Raw genomic sequence first — 15,249 nt, forward strand, 5'->3', positions numbered from 1 at the left:
ATTCTACAAACCCTGCAGGGTTGGGCTGCAAGAAGACTGCATTGTATGAGTAGATGAGCTTCAGAAACTGCAGATCCAAACATGGCCTAAGAAGAGGGCTGCGAGAGAAACCAGGGAACAGCCTGGGTACTTTACCACAGCCAGGCCAGGACTGCAGCCAGAATCAAGCCTACCCAACAGTTGTCTTCAATCAGTATGCCTGACTAGGAATTAGCTAAACCTGAAGTTAATACATGAGGGGATTTTGGGAGGAGAGATCCAGTTCCTCATTGGTTGGTGTGGCAAGAGCTATTTCAATCATTCAGAGAAATTAGGAGAAAGTGTCTTAATCTGGTCCAGAGTTGAAGTGACCTATCAGGACAGGCTTTAAAATCAGTCAGCGCTTAGCTGGGCAGGAGGGCCAATGTAGCACAGCCACTGGGGATTAGGTAACTACAGACACAATGTTCTAAGGACCTGATCCTTTCTTCTTGCATAGTCACTTACACATATGCAAAGAAAGTGCACAAAAGCAGGTTTAAATGCCACCAAATCAGAGCCACAGATTTTATAGTCACACTACACAGGTGTAAGTGACTACAGTAGTGCAAGATAGGGGAGAACTAGCATTTTTATTTTAGAGTTTGAAATCTCTGCCTCCGTCGGTAGAGGCTACCACACTCCTCACAAGGAAGAGGTCATTTCCTAGACACCATTCTTCTTACTAGATGCTGGTTGCTGGTGTAAGAATTCACTTTATTCAGTGTTTACTCTCACCTCTGCTTCTTATCCAGCAGGTTTCTAGGATTGCTTTAGGTTGCTCCTCACCAACAGACTTCCACCACAGAACAGATTTATCCCACAACAGGCCTCCAGTGAGTTCCCTAAGTGTGTGGACTTTGCCTCCAGTGCCTTTCCATTGCTCTTTGACACTCCTCTCGGATTTTGTGATAGGTTGAACCATGAAAGCCAGAGACTGGGATGGAATTTAATTTAAGTAAAATAAAAATCTTGCTTTACAGGTGTAGCAGAATGGGGGTGGGGTGGGTCAAATTAATAAAATGAGAACACAGAACATTCAAAAGAATATATGCACCTAAAGCAAACACTCAGGTTGCAGATACCTGATGGAGAGAGTCAAGAGATTAAAACAGGCTGGGGCAGAATACACCTAGTAAAAGAAAAGCCATTATGAAAAAGGACAGGTTTCAGAGTAGCAGCCGTGTTAGTCTGAATCCGCAAAAAGAAAAGGAGTACTTGTGGCACCTTAGAGACTAACAAATATATTTGAGCATAAGCTTTCGTGAGCTACAGCTCACTTCATCGGATGAGTTCCATGCATTCCAAAAAGGAGTACCCATTTAGCCTGAAGGAACATTTTTAATCAGTACATCATTTTGTATGATGACTTTTGGGTCAGAACATGATCTATAAAAGAGACAGCCAAAGGAATAATTGCTAAAATGTGTCTCCTACAAAAAAATCATAGAAAGTGAAGTTGGAAAAGGACAGTTAGGTCATCTATCTTATTTCCCTTGCCATAGGAGGATTATTACTTTTGGTGTATTCTTTAGTACTTTGTCCAGTCTTATTTTAAATAACCTAAATGATGAGCCTCCATCACCTTTGGGATATTATTCCATAACTTTCCTAAAAAAAACAACAAAAAACCCCAAACCTTCACTGGATTGTTCCCTTTGTTCTGTATCTTCTCACTATCCCAAGAAAATTCCCGCTTGAGCAATTCCTCAGATAAGGAATTTTGTAAATTTCATAAAGAATGAATTTCAGCAATGACTGCTATGAAAATAATTAATACATAAATAATACCTTGCTGAGAAAGCACTTAAAGTGAACAAGCAGCAAAAGGTAAGAGAGGAGAACCTCAGAACACATGGCAATATCTGGAAAGTGTAATATATCTAGACCAGTGGTTCCCAAACTTGTTCCACCGCTTGTGCAGGGAAAGCCCCTGGCGGGCCAGGCCAGTTTGTTTACCTGCCGCCTCCACAGGTTCGGCCAATCGCGGCTCCCACTGGCCGCGGTTCGCTGCTCCAGGCCAATGGGAGCTGCTTGAAGCGGCGCCGGCCGAGGGACGTACTGGCCGCTGCCTCCAGCAGCTCCCATTGGCCTGGAGCAGCGAACCGCGGTCGCTGGGAGCCGCAATCGGCCGAATCTGCGGACCCGGCAGGTAAACAAACCAGCCCGACCCGCCAGGGGCTTTCCCTGCACAAGCGGTGAACAAGTTTGGGAACCACCGCTCTAGACAAAATACACAGTAGAGAGATAAAGTAATGCACGTTGTGGAACTATAACAGAATAACCAAAGCCTGAATTAAAGAGACTGGAGGTGTGTAATGACATCCAACTGTGACAGACGCTGTCAAAGATGATAAGCAGCTAGACAGAAAAATACAACTGTTTTAAGACACCTTTTACTTTCAATTTTCACATGTAAACTTGGTTTATAAAACTATATTCCAAAGTCATCCCGTTGTCCATAGTGGCTGCACCAAGGAGGAAGTGTAAGGACTGAGGTAATCACTGGGCAGAAATCACTTATTTTCCCATTGCCACAGTAATTCTCCCTAATTATACAGGGCTGAAGCAGCTTTTTGACAACAGAAAAAGTAGTTTTGTAGCAATTTCTGTCAGTCTCCTGGCACAAAAACATGGCAAATATATTTACTGCTGCTGGAAACTGGCAAGAGATTAAGGTGATGAGCGGTTTCAGAACATTTTGCTCTCTGTCAAAACAAGCAATAGTTGGGGAATCACTTTTTTAAACTTGGGCACTAGAGGCTGCTTTGTAGCCTTACAACCCAGCCTGACCAACGGGCAGTTTGTAGATGTGGTACCCACAGAGCAGGGGAGAAAACAAAGCCACAATCTGGTCTCTCCTTTGCCCTTGCTTTGTTGGAGAAACAATTCTGCACCAGCTATGGCAGATTTCTTCCCTCTTTGTGTCAGCTTTGATGCCAGCACTTGCAGGGGTAGGGTGGATGGGCAGAGCCAAAGTTCCATCCATCCACCTTTCTAGGAAGGGGAGTGGCAGCCCAGTGAGGTAACGGATGTCCTCCCCTTGCAGACTCCAACAATGCAAGTAGCCAGTGCAAAGTGCAAGACAGTGCAAGACACCATTAGTGCAGGCTCCTCACCACACCCTTACTCTCTGGCATGGCCATGCATCAGGCCTTACAACAGGCCAGAAAATAAGAATTATTTTTAGTGAAAAATTTCAAGGGTTTGGAATTTGTTTTTGTTCTGTGCCAGTACAAAACACAAGCCTATTGGAATTTTTCACAAATAGAGAAATACACCCACCCCAACGTAGCTAATAGCCCAATGGTGGGGTCATTCACCTGGGTTGTGGAAGACCAAGGCTCTACCTGATTCGGAGCAGGGACTTGAACCTGGGCCACATACATCCCAATTGAGTACCCTGACCACTGCACTCTCTCTGGACCAATTAATATTTAATTATTTATACAAAGTGGAACAGGCATGACTGAGATAAATACTGACTTCATAGGTTGTGGTTAGGGCACTCCCCTGGGATGTGCAAGACACAGGTTCTCTGCTTCAGATCAGACAGAGCAGCCACATGGGATTCCCGCATCGCAGATGAGTGCCCTAACTCCTAGGCTATCAGCTGCTCTGGGATGGGTTTGCATCAGTCTCCCTCACTCTCGTATCCAAAACCTTGCTACAGAAAGTTTCTGTTTCAACTTAAAAAATAAAATAAAATAAAGCTTTCATTGAAAAATTCTGAACCAGTTCTACTCACAACTGAGTCCTACATAGAGAAGCAACTCTTAGTATGCCTACTTCTTACCTTCCATCGGATGCCACTCTCTGACGCTAGCCAAGCACTACATTCAAAGCAGGAAAATGGTACTGCCAAAGTTGCAAGAAAGCTTTTAAAGTTTTAAAAGCTACTTTGTGACCTACTTTCTGCATTACAGCAATGCTATAGTGAAGACTGTGCAAGCATCTCCATTAAAATCACATATTCTGAGATACTCTTTACCTGTGTGAAAAAAAGTGCTTCTAAATGCTTCTTGGCATACAAGCCGTAGCCTGGAAGAAACATTTTAATAAGCAGTTGGGGGGGGGGGGCAAGGGGACACTGTTCATTAGCTTTTGAGTTTCAAGAAAACCTAAGTAGCCTCGAAGTTTTGTTGTTTCCGATGCCGTTTTTGGCTCCTATAACGGATTGTTTTGAAATATGAAGTTTAGCACCCTGTGATCTAAAACCATTTGCTATTACAACAACTGAGGATCTGACCTACAGACATTGTATATGGGTTATAGCTGCTTTAATACATTTTCATAAGGATTTTGTATGATAAGGTATTCCACTCAGAATAGATTCTATAATAATCAGCTTTGAGGTAATTACATATTCTAATTGTGCCTAATAATTTGCTTATAGCCACCGAAGGTCAGTCTGATTTTTCAGCTTTTTAAATCTGAACTATTTTATAGGCAAGGAATAATATATAAACTATGATTATTAACTATTTATACTACCGTAGCATTCAGAGGTCCCAGTCAGACCTCTGATCAGAACACAGATTATGCACAGCGCAAATGCATCCAAACACATAATTTCCTGCCCCAAAGAGCCAGGATTTCAAATTTCCTCAGCCTTGCAACTGCCAGTTCTGTTGCTGCTTTACCAGTACTGAAGAACCATGCTACCATCAGGGTATCATTGGGACTCTGTGCCTTCTTTTCCTGGCCACTTCCCTATGCTAGTGGTGGTATAGAAACTACTATGACAGTTGTATACCACCTGAAGATTCCCCTACGCAGGCTCCCACTCCAAGCTGCTAGCCAAACCAGCTTTAGGGCTTCTGTGCAGCACTGGAGCAGCATGAAGGATCCCTAATGTAGGGTAAGATCTCGACCAACATAATAACAGAGTATAATAACTCAATGGTTTGCGGCCCCATCATCTTTCACTCTCTCAGGCTGAAATAAAGCACTTTAAAGTTCAGTTCATGTTTCCTTTCCCTCCACTTCTTCTTGTCATAAATTTCATTGGAAGAGAGAGTGAGAGACACACTGAAGACCCATAGTTTGGGATAAGGACTTCAGTTGCTTTTAACATTGTCTTTGACTCTTTAGGAAGGATAGGATCAGCCTCTTTAATATCTGTTCTGGTTCAAGTCTTCTCTATTATCTCAGATGATTTTGGACAGAAAGAATTTAGACTCCTACTTCACATTCTGCTCTTCCCAGTTCTTGGATGGGGTTTTAAAACTGAAAGAAATTAGTACTGTTTGAATGCTTATCCCATGCTCTCAAACCTCCATGTGCAGTCTGACACTGTAACTAGCCAAGCCTCAAGCATACCTCAAATACGCCAAAACTGACTCTCAGTACAACATCAAGCCCTATGATTATCTTCTAAGATTTCAGCACCACTCTTGGCTCTTGAGCTTGTAAAAGTTTGATTTTGCTGTTCTCAAAGAGGCATGAACAGTAAGTAAATTAGAAGTGGTGAAGAAAGCAACCCTACGCCTGGGCGATGAATTTGTAAGAGAGAGTTCATGCATCTTTATAAAGGGAATTATTCCAGACCATTGTAATCATTTCAATACAAATTCCTCAGGAACAGATTCTGATGCTTTAGTGCCTTACTCTCTGAGTGCTCCCATGAAGTCAGTAAGACCATTTGTGGAGTAACCCTTCCTTACCTTGGAATAAGGAGCTATCAGAATCTGGCCCCTAATGGCAAGATATTTACTTTTGAAGGAACTTTCAGAGTGTGCTAAACTCTCATGTATTTTAACTAGCTGATAACTGTGCTAGTTGCTACAAGACTAGCAGAAAGGGGCACTTCAGTAATCATTTCTGCAAACACTGTCTTTGTTACACAGTCTCACATAAAACATCATTCTATTTTTATTTAAAAGGACTCTTTAAAAAAAAAGGAGTCCCCACTGGAACAATGCATGGCTTGACATTTGTTACTGTCCAAAACTGACAAGTCTTACATTATTGTACCCTGCTGCATCTGTTATATGCTAAGGGCTACACCAGGAGGCACTGAAAACAAATTTGAATACAAAGATAATCTGTTAAAGAACAGTGAGAAACCACTATGCCAGGTCACACTGTCAGCTATTTGTAGAGAAATTGATATTGTCCACAGATGCAAAAGGTTCACTGAGACATAAGACAGGAAAATCTTAAGAAGTCTCTGTGATGTTTTCAGTCTTCCAGTGTTGTTAGATTTGAACAATCATGTTCTGCTATTTATCTCTGACGTTTCTCAGCACTGCTGCACCATGGTGCTCATTCCAGCTGTAGCAGCAGGCTTTAGAGAAGCTTCCAAGCACTGGAGTAAATTATGTTCTTGCATTGTAATGGAGAAAAAGCAACATCTTTTGTAAAAGTTTCTTGGAGATTTAAAAATATCTTCTCAGGCTCCCCAGACAGACAAAAAAGCTTGCAGACTTTTTTGGCAATGCCAATGTCATCTGTTTGCTAAGTCTTCAGTGTAAAGGCTTCCCATAATCTCTGAACAGAAACTGTTTCAATGCAGGGGCATTGTACAGATCAGTGTCTATTTCCCACAAAAGATCTACCACATGAGTTGAATTTACTGAGCAAGTTCCTTTTGAAAATGTGATTTAAAAAACACGTAATTACAGTGATTGTTAAATATTAGTGTAAAGTTAAGACGTGTCTAATCAACCCCTTTCCATGAGGTAGTCCTGATGGCTAATTACCTGTTTGACCACATGATTTATTTCTGGGTAGTGATTTATGTCTGTCTGTCTAAATATTCTCCACTGACACTTCTAACACCTACTGGTGTGGGTGCATCTGATTAACAGCCCATTCTCAACACAGATCAGTACCACAAAATCTTCATAGTTTTCTTCTGACATTCATCAACATTCTGCTTAAATATGTATTAATTTTTAATAGATCTTGGTTTAACCACAATGAGAGACAATGAAACATTGAAAACATCACATATGAAGATTGTTTTCCCTAGAATGTGTCTTTTCAACAGATTACTGCAATTCACAAAAGGACACAAAATCGTTACAAAAAGATCATTATGACAAAGCTTACAACCTGTTTCTAAAGTTATTTAAAAAGTAAGCTTCAACAGAGCATTTCAAGTGTTCAGATCGTTTACATTCATTTGTAATCTTTGACATTCAAAATATAGACACAGAATTTTAGTCACCATTATAGCAAATAGTTTGATACAAGATTTCATAAAACTACTCTTCACTCTGATTAGTTTCTAAAAATGGTACAAACCAAACTGATATCTCTGTATTGCTTCTACGGACAAGAGACAATGTTTTTATTCCATCATAAATCATCCGTTTCTTCACTGTAGCTGCTGTCTGTTCAATAAATGACACAACATCAGATTTCTTGTGTTCAAGTTTCAGCAAAGAACAGCAACAACAAGAAAGGTAAACCCTTTATTGCGGTTTAGAAACAAATATCAAAGAGCCAGTAACTCCCTTTCAAACCATTCATCCACATCTTCTTGAAAGCTAAACGCTACAAGAACCAACTCCTCTCCTATAGCCTAGTTTCTACATATATTTGCATATAACATGTATCTGAAGATCAAATTGCTGTGCCAATGTATGTATGAGATTAAAAAATTAGCCAGACTGGACAAAATAAAATGGAAGGAAACAAATCAGGTTTTTTTTTATTGAAATGACCAGACTATTCCATCATTGTTATCGTGCTTTATAAAGGACATCTTAATGATTTACTAAACTGTGCTAGTTAAGTATACACCTGCTGCATATAAAGCTTACCATAAACACACATTTTTTAAAGACAATACGAGTTAATAGCAAAAAGGAATCACAATTTGATATCTCTCTTTAGTTTTCAGCACTCATATATAAAAACTATAAGTTGCTTTTGTATACCAATGATTTCCAAGGAAATCTAACTGCATATTAACATGCACACACTATAAGAATGTAATGGTAGACCAGCAACACAACTAATTAACTAACCATATTACTTAATTTCCACCTGTAACTGGTATTGACCCAAAGACACAGAGCTGACCACTGCAGCGATGGAACCACTGCATAGTTTTTATTATGAAAGTTGACGTTTATTGAGAGAGATGAAGTTTAATAAAGCATAGAAAAAGTTTGGGACTGTTTGAAAACTTTTTAGAAGCACTGTAAGTAATTGTAACTATTACAACCCTCTTAATTTTGAGAGTGACTATTACAGTGTTATGCCAGAGAGCATAATGAACTTCGTGTAGTAGATCTGTTTAAGAACAATTTTATTTAGTTTTACCATGTTATGAAGACGCAATACAATTTGCTCTTATCACTGCATTTTAAAATAATTGGAAAACATTTTACTTTAACAATTGCAATTCAACTAATTATGTAAAAATGGGCAAACTGTCTCTACAAGGTATGTTGCTCTGTAGAAAAATAATGATATTCATTTCGTCCTCCAGTTATTTAAAAAAAGATTCTCCTGCTGTAACTAGAAGAAAAAGGCTTAGATGTGTACCAGGCAGTCATGTACAATTCCAATGCAGAGTATTTAAGACATGTCTAGACTTTGTCAGATATAATACCTTTTGCTTAAAAGACTTTAGGCAGAAATTGCAGGTACAAGGACAGATTGCATAAGCTATCACATGCTTGCTGCAACTGTATGAACGTTACTGGATTTTTAGAGCAACCCATAGCGATGAATAATTTAAGAGCTAATAAAATATTCAATTTGACTGATATATTGGTTTAATTTTAAAATAAAAATTATTAATGACAGGGGCCAAGTCTAAATGTTGAAGATATTAGCAAGATACATGCTCAGCTAATACTTGCTCTGCACAAAAATCACAAAAGTCTGACAAAATCGCATTTCTTTTTTTAGTGCATCCACCCTTCCCACATGGCCATTTACCCCATGAAAAGAAAAATCGGTTGGCTACAAGGACACTGGTAGCAAGTTTGCGCTTGCGTTTATAGGCTGGGGACTATCTGAGGAGAAACTCATCTTGCACAGGTAGCTATTTGCAATGATGACCCCCGCAGAAAGCTTTAAATTACAGTAAGAGGGTGCGGGGGAGTACCATTTCATTGTCGGTTCCTCCACTTAAAAGACAGACAGTGCTAGATGCTATGGAGCGGGCAGAGGCCAGATCATTGTTTGCGTGGGGACTTATAAAGCAATTCTAGAATCAGCCCCGATCACCGGCTGTCCTTTGTTGGGCTAGCCTTAGCCCTAGCAGTCGCTGAGTTTGGTGCCGTGTGTGTGTTACTGGGCCGAGGCTCTGATTCACGCAGCAGCACGGGCAGGGGAGGTGAGTGAGAGTGAATGACCGCAGCACAGAGCTCCCAACAACGGGACTGGGCTGGATAGCAGCTGCAGTTGCTGCATCCAACCCTTCCCTGCCTCCACCCAAACGGGGCTGCCCATCTCCGCACCTATGGGACAGGCAGGCGTGTGGTTCGCTCAGCCACCCACTCGCTCCTTCTCTCGCTGCTTTAGAATCAAAGTGCAGAGACAATCAGTGCAGAAAACAGCACTGGGGGTGGGTGGGAAATCACCGCTAGGAGGAAAACCCCTCGCTGCATCTGGGAAGCTAACTATACAGCGGGCTTCACTTCGTCACCTTAGAGGAGGCTGCCGATTGCGAACATTATACCGGGAAAGGCACTTGAGAGCCTCACACACACATTGCCTGACCACCCCCACCCCCGATCCTGTGGGCTAGCCTAGCGGTGAGGGTGACTAGGAGTTTCAGATCTCAGCCCCCGCTCAGCATGCACAGAGCTGCTTTGGCCGAATCCCTCCAGCTCCGCACAGGGGCAGACACCTTTTCGGATCGGAGGGAACTTTCCCTTGGGGCTGCAGCCAGATAGGGCATATTTCAATCTGAAAGCCGGCACAGTGGGAGGCTTTTTCCACACCTTTTACCGCCCCCCAACACATTCTCCTTTGAAAACTGCACCCAAAGGATGCTTTAATCCGCCAGAGAGAGCGCCTCCAATTCTGGACCAAACCTCCCCTGTCTCTACAAACTTGAATACACCGACCAGCAGCGCTTCGTATTTCCCAGGATCCCTCCTCTCCGAAGCGTTCCCATGAAGATCAGACCAAGCCTTTACGGGCTTTGCATTTTTATTTTTATTTTATTTTATTTAAAAAAAAAAAAAAACTCGTTACTTTATTATCCCCCTTTCGCATTCTTAGGTCATTAAGATGAGCTCCGGCAACTTTTACAACGGGAGGGCTGGAGATCAATTAAAAACCCATCGGATTAAGGAGTGTTTTATTCCCACATTTCAGATGGAGAATGTCCTAGTTAGAGAGCCAGCCAAAAAGGAGACTGACACAGGCGTTCATTAGTACAGCGGTATTAAAGCCCATGAATGTGTTTGCAAACTGTTCAGCGTTTTGCTGGATCTTCAGAACCGAATTAACACCCTTAAAAAAAAAAAAAAAAAAGAAGAAGGGGAAGATGTGGACAGCTCTCTCGATATTAAGTCTTCCCAACGTCTCATCTGGATTACATTTAAACTCTCACCGAATCCTTCCCACTAAACAGAACGTGTATGCTGAGGCCAGGGCACTTAATCCGACACACATTCACAGACACACATTAAAAACATCCACGTTGTCAGCTTTGTATTATTCACAGCTTCCAATAGTTCACGTCCCCTCCGCCCAAGATCGCCTGCGTCAATTCTCGCTCCACACAGCGCACTTCGCTTCTGACTTTGGGATCCCTTGGCTTCCCCGCGGCCCCACGGACACCCCAGCCCTGCCCACTGCCCTGGCGGACCCTGCGGCCAGATCCCCTCACGCCCCTCCTCACCTTGGGTGATTTGCGGCTCCCCGGGGCTCAAACAGAGCAAAAGCCAGGCGACCAGCAAGCGGCTCATCGTGCTCCTTTTTCCTCCCCCAAGGGACGAGCCCAGGCACTGGGGGTTCGTTTGGAAAGAAGGAAGGGGGGTGGATCCTTCCACCAGGCGACTCAGGAAGAAGATGTCCTCTTCCCGGAGGTTCCTTGGAATAAGGCTAATTCTCTTGGCGGGTGGCTGAGTTCTGCCTCTTCCCCTACTGATAAGATCCCGGAATAAGGCAGAGCAGCTCACAGTCTGAGCGCTGCAAGTCCATCACGGCTTGCGGAGCAGGGGCTGGTCCGGCGATGCGCTCGGGAGCTGGCTGGGCGTGTGGCGCTCCCCGCTGTCTACCAGTGGGCTGGTGGCAGCCGCCTCCTCCGGCGCCTGCTGCTGCAGGGGCTTCTGCCGGGAAGGGAACAATGAAGGGAGAGAGGGCAGAGCCCTGCTGACTGGAGAGCGCACTGTATACAAACAGAGGCGGCGTGCCTCGGAGAGGAGAGCCGAGCCACCTAAACTCCCTCCCCTCAGCACTCCCCTCCCCCTAGTCCCTTCACTGGAGTGGCTCCTTCTGCTGGAAGAGAGCGAGAAGACCACACACACACACACACACACTTGCACCTGCTCCACCCTCCACTAAGAGCCCCGCAGCCCCAGGGGCTGGAGGACTCGGTGGAAGGAGGACAGCGTTATGGAATGGGAGGGAGGTGGTGGTTTCTTGTAGCTGGCCTGGGTGTCCCTCCCCCAGCTGGTGTTTGGTAACTTTGCAATGAAAATCCTCACCCATGTAAAATCTTGCCACTGTCTCCTTGTGCTGAGGGAACTGTTCCCCTCGCCCCCTTAATGGGTCACTCTCACATTGTGCAAGTGCAAAGTGCTGATTTCCTTCTGTTCCCTCTCTAGGTGAGTTAAGAGCACATGAAATGGTCCCAGAGGCTGAAAGGCTCTGCCCCCTGGGAGGCACAGTCAGTGGCAATGCAGGCTTCGTTGCAATAAAATTGGGTGATGGTGGCCGAGGTCCATGGGACAATGGCCAAACGAGAGGAAGTGCCCTCCTGGCAATTTAGAGCTCACAATGGATGACGTTCATCAACAGAACAGCATGGACAGTGCCAGTCTGCCCCTGCCAACTGCAATCCTGATGGCTACCGGTTTCGCCCTGCACTTTGGTAGACCATCTGAACCAGAAGGGGATTTGATCCAGCACTATTAAAATTCAGTGTCCATGCCAAAGCAGTATTTGGGAGCTTGAAGACTAACTGTGCGTAGAGTCCTCTTCTGCCAGGGAATTTCACAAAGGCTACCAGATAACTTTGGTTTTGGTAACTACTAACTTTTGTTGGATTTTGACTGAGGTCAAAGGACAGACCACTTTACAAAACACTTTAAATGTGCACTACTTGAATAGCTGAACATTCTATGTGTCTGTTTTTTTAAATATCTACTTACATGGCCCCATTACTATGATATCTGAGTGCTTCACCATTTTTAGTACATTTACCCTCACAGCATCCCTGTGAGATAGTGGGGAGTATACCCTATTTTAACAGATAGAGAATGGAGGTACAGAGAGACTAAGTCAGATCCCAGGGGAAGTTTGTGGCAGACCAGGAAACAGAAGCTGCTAGATCTCCAAAATCCTAGGTAAATGCCCTATCATCTGAACCATCCTTCCTCTTTTCCCATTTTCTGAACCATCCTCCTTCTCTAGTTATCAACATGTTGTGTAATAGACACAATTTAATTAATTCTGTGGGAGGTTGGAAAGATCTTTAGATGTTTTAAAACAACTGTTGATTTTATATACCTACAATTAATTTTATAGTCCACACAAGTATCTTCATAGTAATACTAGTTTGATATTAATATTCTATTTTTATTTACTGATTATTGAAGACCATTGGATTTGGAAAAATGCCAAGATATATTAAGAATACATATGTAAGTCTGAATCCATGACAAAATGGGTTGCTTGACAACAATCATAAAATTAGAGCTGGAAAAGACCATGTCAGTCATGTAGTCCATCAGCTGCCAGTTCGTGATAGTCTCCATCCTTTTATTTTCTAGTGTTCTGTCTAATTTTAAATGCCTGTAAGCAGTGGGGCTTACAACTGCGTCCCTTAGAAACTATTTTCCATTTCTTAGAGATCCATATCAGAACACTTTTTTCTGATTTAAAAAAAATATTTTCATCCCATTAAATTGTCAAAGAAGAGAATTAATAAGTGGACCAGGCCCTGCTCTTTTGTTAAAAAAATATGAAGTCACCAGAGTAATAACATACATTTAGATAGTGCATTTCATCCTCAGAATCCCAAAGTACTTCAAACACTTTATATATGTGTACACACACACAGAGAGAACAATCACTTCATCCATCACTAAAATACAAGCACCTCTCTGGTGGGATGCAGCAACTGGTTAGCAATGCACAGCAAAACTTCACAGCAGTTTAGGACAAGAAATGAAGAAAAATATTCTCTTCTATTGTAATGATGTACTTAGAGTGCCCTCATCACCATAGCATCTCAGCACCTTCCAGAACTGTGTTCAGCATAGAATATTGTATCAATTTACAAAATGCAGGGAGAACCGAGGTAAGAGGAACAGAGTTATCCAAACTGGAGTTTGGCCAAGATACAGAGGATAACAGTTGTCTCTCTCATGGCCTCCATGATTCAGTACTGGATCACTAATGACACAGGGATGACTGTTACCCGAGGACTAGTTTGGGTCTTCCACAAGAGGGGCTTAAGGGTAAAGAAACCCTTGTATGGTGGTGTTTCCCCTACTTCAGAAAGCAAGGTTTGTGCCCCTAGGGAACAGACCACAAGTCTGCCCTCAGGACCTGCTGAAAGGTAGGGCCATCCACGAGAAGTTCCTTGGTCCCGGGTAAGGAAGCAGCATAGTAACCTCTCTCCCACTGCCATATCGGAGGAACAAAACCCACACACTAGGCCCTGATTCTGCATCATTAAAGTTAATGGGTACATTGGGGCACAATAAAATCCTGAATTACAAAACATCACTTCTACAGCAACTTGGAATTCCTTTGGCAACCCTCTTCACAGATATGTCCTGCAAGAACTAGCTCTATCTGTAACAAGTGCATTTTGGAGTTCCTTTAACATTAGTACTGCTACCTCTTCTCAGTTTTGTTACAGCATTTCAGGGAAAAAGTTTAGTTTTCTGATAGGCTTCCACATATCTTTGTTTTTAATGTAGCGTCTCCCAGGACTGATGCTGGCTTGGCTTCTTATCTCTTATTTTACAAGTAGCAATTCAAACTAAAACAAGAACAATGTAAACATAAAGCAAAATAAAGCTATATTTACATACCACAAAGGATCCTAAGAAACAAAGAACAATACCGGATTTTGTAAACTTTCTTACAAAAGGAGTCACTCTGTTGGACAGTCTAACAGGTACACATAAATGTGTCTTCAATAACCTGAACACTCTAAGAATCACTCAGGATTTTGAGCCTTTCCTTGACTTCAAAGGACTTTGGGTAAATCTGTATTACCTTAAACACAGATGTTCTCCAAAGTGTTTTCTCCTCCAGAGTGTTATGCAGGATATAAGTTCCTTTCTTTAGAGCTCACTCATTAATTTACAAGCAAAATCCAACTTTCTCTTACCATAACCAATTTAGGAAGCAGAGTAGTCCCATGGAGAAGGCATTGGAATGGGAGGCAGGAAATAGTGGGTTCTGTTCCTGGGCTCTACCACTAACTTGTGTGACCTTGGACAAGTCATAGACTCAGCGACTTTAAGGTTAGATGGGATCATCATGCCCATCTAGTCCGACCTCCTGCACATCACCAGCCACCAAACCTCACCCACCCACTCCTGTAATAACCCGTAACCTCTGGCTGAGTTACTGTAGTCCTCAAATCTTGATTTAAAGACTTCAGGTTACAGAGAATCCATCATGTACTCTAGTTCAAATCAGCAAGTAACCAGTACCCCACGCTGCTGAAGTGTGGCAACCCCCAACCCAGGGTTTCTATCAATCTGACCTGGGGGGAAATTCCTTCCTGACCCCAAATATGGTGATTAGTTAGATCCTGAGCCTCTGGACAAGACCCACCAACCACCTGGGGAAGAATTCTCTGTAGTATCTCAGAGTCCTCCCCCTCTAGCATCCCATCCCCAGCCTTTGGAGATATTTGATACTAGCAGTCATGGATGGGCCTCCTGCCGTAGTGGGCTACCTCATCTAACCATCCCCTTCATAAACTTATCAAGCTCAGTTTTAAAACAAGTTAGGTTTTTTGCTTCCTCTACTCCCCTTGGAAGGCTGTTCCAGAACTTCACTCCTCTGCTGATTAGAAACCTTCACATAAGTTAACAAGAGAGAATACTCCCATCAACTTACTTG

The 15,249-nt window shown here is 42.8% G+C and overlaps 1 protein-coding gene across 1 annotated transcript in view; it reads right to left on the reverse strand.

The window, feature by feature from the left end:
• EDIL3 (EGF like and discoidin domains 3) overlaps positions 1-10,904 on the reverse strand; it is a 385,232-nt gene extending 374,328 nt beyond the window's left edge. The window contains exon 1 of the mRNA XM_077816328.1: positions 10,838-10,904. Within this exon, the coding sequence (XP_077672454.1) occupies positions 10,838-10,904 (67 nt within the window). The remainder of the gene's footprint in view (positions 1-10,837) is intronic.
• Between the last annotated feature and the right edge of the window lie 4,345 nt (positions 10,905-15,249).

The sequence above is a fragment of the Eretmochelys imbricata genome, chromosome 5 (genome assembly GCF_965152235.1).
Source record: "Eretmochelys imbricata isolate rEreImb1 chromosome 5, rEreImb1.hap1, whole genome shotgun sequence".
In the NCBI taxonomy this organism is placed as follows: Eukaryota; Metazoa; Chordata; order Testudines; family Cheloniidae; genus Eretmochelys; species Eretmochelys imbricata.